At 41.4% G+C, this 6,000-nt stretch overlaps 1 protein-coding gene across 1 annotated transcript in view; it reads right to left on the bottom strand.

The window, feature by feature from the left end:
* KDSR (3-ketodihydrosphingosine reductase) overlaps positions 1 to 4,827 on the bottom strand; it is a 107,465-nt gene extending 102,638 nt beyond the window's left edge. Inside the window, 1 exon segment of the mRNA XM_029590307.1 lies at positions 4,539 to 4,827. Coding sequence (XP_029446167.1) covers positions 4,539 to 4,646 — 108 coding nt within the window. The 5' untranslated portion in view covers positions 4,647 to 4,827.
* Positions 4,828 to 6,000: the final 1,173 nt, after the last annotated feature.

Raw genomic sequence — 6,000 nt, forward strand, 5'->3', positions numbered from 1 at the left:
GGGGTCTTCAATTACCCGAGTACTGCTTGTGTAGATGTCTCATCAGGACATGCAAGGGAAGTAGAAGTTCCTAGACGCCATCAGTGACTGCTTCATGCAGCTGTTGGTCATGGAACCGAGAGGGGGGAAACTATATTAGATCTAGTTCTCAGTGGCATGCAGGACCTGATGCAAGAACAGTGATCATAATGTAATAAAATCCGACAATCACTGATGGGCAAATACTAAGGAAAACTACTGCAGAAGCAGTTAACTATAAAAATGGAGACTATGATAAAATTAGGAAATTTGTTATAAAAAAAAAAAAGTGAAAGGAGCAATACACAAAAGGTTAAAAACTTGCAGGAAATGTGGACGCTGCTTAAAATTACCATCCTCGAGGCCCAGACAAAATGTATTCCATGCATTAAAAAAATGAATGAAGGAAAACCAAGTACTGCCAGTGTGGTTTAATAGTGAGGTGAAAGAAGCAGTTAAAGCCAAAAGAGCATCATTCAAAAAATGGAAAGCAGACCCAAATGAGGAAAATAGGGAAGAGCGTAAGCACTGGCAAGTTAGATGTAAAAGCTAATTAAGCAGGCTAACAGCATTTGAAAAGAAGCTTTCTGCCAAGGAGGTAAAAACAAGCAATAAAAACTTTTCAACTACATTTAAAGCAAAAAGCTGGGCCGCTAGAGGATTGAGGGGTTAAAGGGATGGTCAGGGAGGACAAGGAAATAGCAGAAGCACTAAAATATGTTTTTTGCCTCTACCTTTTCTGAAGAGGATGTCTGGGTCATACCCAGATCAGAAACATTTTTTGAGGTGATGACTGAGCAATCAGATGGAATTACTGTGAAACTGGAGGAAATAATAACTCAGATTGATACATGGTACTCCCGAGAGTTTTGAAAGAATGCAAAAAAGAAATTGCAAACCTCGTCCATCCACTAACAAAATATTGCAATCCTCTTGTATACAGTTCCTTTTATTTTTATTTTATATTATTTTACTTTAATTTAGTTTATTCCTTTTTATTACTGTTTTATTGTTATCATGTTCTTTACATTATCATTGCTCTTCTTTCAATTTCCCACCTAAGACCCCATGATTTCAACCTTCCTCTTTATATTGTTTTATATCTATATTGTTTGATGTAACTTCTACCCCTTTTTCCCCCCTTTCAGTTTTGCTGTTATCTGTAAACCGATGTGATGTACATACGAACGTAGGTATATAAAAGTTTAAATAAATAAATAAATCATTCAAAACTTCCACGATGCCAAAAGATTGAAGGGCAGCCAATGTGGACACCAATTTCTAAAAACAGTTTCAGGGATGATCCAGGAAACTATAGATCAATTTACCTGACGTCAGTACTGGGCAAAATGGTTGAAGCTATTCTTAAAATCAAAATTACTGACCACATAAATATGCATGGTTTAATGGGAAAGGATGAACATGTTTTTTTTTACAAAAAGAGAAGTCTTGCCTTACCAATTTACTAGATTTTTTTTTTTGAGGATGTAAATACACCCTCAAAATTATTATTAATTTATTAATTTATTATTATTATTTTAATTTATTATTTAATTATTATTTTTTAAATTTATTGTTATTATTTATTTTTTTATTATTAATAATAATAATAATAAAAAAAATTAAATACATGTGTGTATAAAGATGAACCAGCTGTTATAATGTATCTGGATTTCCATAAAGCATTTGACCAAGAGTCTGCTCAGAAAATTGGGAGGTCATGGGATTGAAGGCTGTGTCCTATTGTGGATTGGGAACAGGATAAAAGACAAGAAGCAGAGGGCAAGACTAAATCAGTCAGTTTTCCAAATGGAGAAATGGCATTAGAAGAGTGCCCCAGGGGTCTGTATTGGGATCTGTGCTATTTAGCATATTCATTAATGATGCAGAGAAAAGAGGAATGAGTCATTTGCAGATGACACAAAATTATTTTGAGTTATCAAAATGGCAGCGAATTGTGAGGAGGCCTATGTGAGACTAGAAGACTGGGCTTCTAAATGGCAGGTGCAATTTAATGTGGACAAGTGCAAGGTAATGCACTTATGGAAAATAATCCCAACTATAGGTACATGATGCTGGATACTGTGTTAGGAGTCACCATCCAAGAAAATAGCTTGAAATCTTAAGCTCAATATGCGGCAGCAGTCAAAAAAGGAAACAGAATGTTAGGAATTATTTGGAAAGGAAGAGAAGAAAACTGGGAATAGCAATATACCTTTGTAAAGATCCATGATGCAACTGCACCTTGAGTACTGTGTGCAGTTCTGGTTGCCCTACTCAAAAAAGATATAGCAGATATGAAGAAGGTACACAGAAAGGCAATGAAAATGATAAAAGGGATGGAAAAGCTCCCTTATGGAGAAAAGCTCCCTTATGGATGGATGGAAAAGCTCCCTTATGGATGGATGGAAAAGCTCCCTTATGGAGAAAAGCTCTATCTTGGAGAAGAGATGACAGAGGGGATATGATTAAAATTTATAAAAGGGTAAATCAAGAATGGTTATTTAATCTTTCAAACAATACTAGGACTAGGGGACACTCCATGAAACTAGCAACTGCAGATATAAGCTCACTCAGCACACAATCAGGCTATGGAATCTGTTGCCGGAGAATGTGGTCAAAGCAACTATATAACATAGTGGGGTTCAAAAAAAGAGGTTTAGACAAGCTCCTGAAGAAAAAGTCCATAAACAGTTATTAGCCAGGTATTCTTATTTAGAGTTTGCCTTTCAGCCACTTCAAAGCAGATTAGATTCTGGTATTATGGTTATTTCCCTGTCCCCAGAGGGCTCACAATCTGACAGGCCGATTCAGAACGGATTGCGGGAGAACGGACGCTCCCTGCTGAGCGCCCGCTCTCCCAACGCGCAACTCTATATTTAAATGAGGGTGAGGGGTCGTGCTAAAAGGAGGTGCTTGGGACGATTATGCGCCCCTAGCACCTCCTTGGCCCAGGAGAGGTGGTTGTGTCAGTGGGTTAAGGAAAAAGACGCTCAATTTTACCGGCATCGTTTTTCCGAACCCACTGACAGCGGTTAGGAAATAGGATGCCAGTAAAATTGAGTGTCCATTCTCTTAACCGGATCGGAAGGCATTTTTTATTTATTTAATTTTTTTTACATTTTTGGTGCCTCAGACTTAATCTCACTAAGATATTATTTATTTATTTATTTATTTATTTTTTATTTTTATATACCGAAGTTCTTGTAGGGACTACAAATTAAGTCGATGGGTGTACAGAAATGCAGTATTTTATGCTTTTCTGTACACTTTTTCGGGCTGCTCATAAATTAACGTCTGCCCTTGGACTGGCCACACATTTTATTTACAGAACGCCAGGTAACTAACAAATAGCCTCATCAACATGCATTTGCATGTGATGAGTGCTATTAGTTTTCAGGGGTTTGGCCGTGCATTTTTGAGGTGCTAAACCCCTTACAGTATAAGGAATAATAGACGCCCCTTGAAAACACAGCCAAATCCGTGTTAAACAGAGCACACAGCCGAGCACACTTTACAAAATCGGCCTGTGAGTTTGTACCTGAGGCAATAGAGGGAGACCTGACTTGCCCAAGATCACAAGGAGCAGCAATGGGATTTGAATTCTGGCTTACTCTCAGTAGTAGCCCATTGCTCTAACCTCTAGGCTACATCTCTCCATTAGACTTGGAAAAGCCAGCACTTATTCTTGGGAGTGAGATACAAGAAACAGGTCAACTGGACTGGCTGGCCACTGTGGGAAACAGAATGCTGGGCTTGATGGACCTTAGTCTGACCCAGCATGGCACTTATATTAAATTCAGGGTTGTTCTAGCGATCACTAAATATTGTGAAATCAGTAAACGTACCTTTTTTTAAACACAAACTGCATAGGAAAACAGGACAAACATAAATCAAACTTCTCATCTATAACTTATTTTCTGCAAAACAAACGCACTGCTCTGATCAAGCTGGCTGATGGAGAGTATCTAAAATCCAAGATGCGTGAAAATGCCCGCAAAACTGAAGAAGCCACCGTGGCTACTAAACGCGAATACGTTTGTGTTTTAAAACCAGGGGGCTTCTGAACTCCTAAAGAAAGCAGTACTTGAAATTCAGGACAACGACAAACAAAAAAAATCTAAAGTCAAAAGCCGAAATATATCACTCTTTCTGCTACGTTATTAATAAAACAGCATCCCGAGATAGGCACAGGGGAGCCAGCACATAACCGAAGGTAACTTGTCTTGCAATTTCTGCTTTATAAAGCTAAATTCTGCATACCAAAAAAAAAAAAAGTTCTTGCATCATTTTTTTTTTCACTTTCTCCTATGTAAAATTTAGCTCGGGTTGCAGGACCATGCCCCCCTTTGAAAATGCACTCCCTTCTCATTAGCTAGCTTCACCTTTCGCAAGAATCCCCATAAATGCACCAGCGAGGAGGTGGAGAATGACAGGACCCCCCTCCAAGATCAGCAGCGGCTCCAGGCTTTTTTTTTTTTTTTTTTTGCAAAGCCACGGCTCTGCACCGGGAGACTCACCACGACGTGCGCCCCGGCCAGCTTCAGGGCTTTGGGGCTAATGAGGGGCGACACCATGTAGAGAAGCAGCACGAAGGCCACCGTGAAGGCGACAGCCAGCAGCAGCATAGCGACCAGGGCCCAAGCCGAGCAGGGGAGCGCAGAGCCTCCGAGCCCAGGATCTCTGCGCGCGCGGGCACGCGTCGGGAGGGAAGAGGCAGTGCCCCAGCCATCTCCCCGCCCCCTTCCTGCGCAAACACCCACCGATCACGGGAGAGGAGGCCCCGGGTTTCTTGATCTCCCACCCCAAATGGGGGTTAAAGCATTTATTTTTATGATCTGTCTCATGCTCTTATGCAACTTTTGGAGATTTGCTTCCATATTTATTTCTTGTGGCACCAAACAAGCCGCGCTGACAGCCGCCCCTCCCCGTCCCCTTCCTTGTTGCGGCCGTTTCCTGTTTCTGGCTCGTTGCGGTGAGTCTGGCTGGCTTTGGCGCCGCCTGGCGGCAGGCGGGGGCAACGATCCCCTGGGCCAGCCCTTGGCCGGGATCGTTGGCAGGCGCCGGCGTGACGTTGACACCCAATTGTGTTTTGTGGTTGCGCTGCCTGAGTGAACACACGGGGAGCAAGTGTGAGCGGGCACTTTGATGCAGGAGCGAAGGCCTGCAGGCGTTCAGATTCAGAAAGTTTTCTTGGCATGACTAATAATGCGTTGCCGACGTAATACATAAAATGATTTAAAATAAAAAGGGAGACAACTATAAACTAGCAAAGGCAAAACATAAATAAATAAATATGATAGGTTAGGTTGATTGATGTAGGAGCGAAAACGTACACGTTGAACATCAAAAGTACATCGCAGGGAATGGTTTTCTGCAATACCATCTACTTAAATGCGCTTACTATACTACCAGCAGTAAAGTATCTCATTAACATACCCCTAGATTTATCAAAATGCTATAAATATAGCAGAAATAGTGCCTGCAATAAAAAAGGGGCGTGCTTAGGCTAATTACTCCGATTAATACATGGAGAGAGTGCATGGGGTGCCTCTGTATAGGATAAGTATGATTAAGAGGGGTACTTTCAATGGGGGTGGGCTTCAGAAGTTGGGGTGGGGTTGGGGAGGTGTTATAACAAACATTCTGAGGTATTCATAGTAATATTGACATCACTAAACAGTTGTAGTCATTATAATGGATGAAAAGTATAACAAAAGGAGTAGATTTGTACAATGCTGTCTCTGCTGCCTGCATTGGGTGCCCAGGAAACAGCCCAGCTTAGGAAAACGGACACTCATAAATTGAGTGTCCATTTTCCTAAGCTGGCCACTGTCAAGACTTTTTTTTTTCATGTTGCTGCTTTCTGGGGATCCTCCTACTTAGTATCACGACCAGGGCCGGCAGAAGCACTAGGTGGGCTAGGCCTGGGCCTAAGGCACTGACCATTAGGGGGCGCCGCCGCCGCTTACGAACCAATGA

This window comes from Rhinatrema bivittatum, chromosome 2 (assembly GCF_901001135.1).
Source record: "Rhinatrema bivittatum chromosome 2, aRhiBiv1.1, whole genome shotgun sequence".
Taxonomy (NCBI): Eukaryota; Metazoa; Chordata; class Amphibia; order Gymnophiona; family Rhinatrematidae; genus Rhinatrema; species Rhinatrema bivittatum.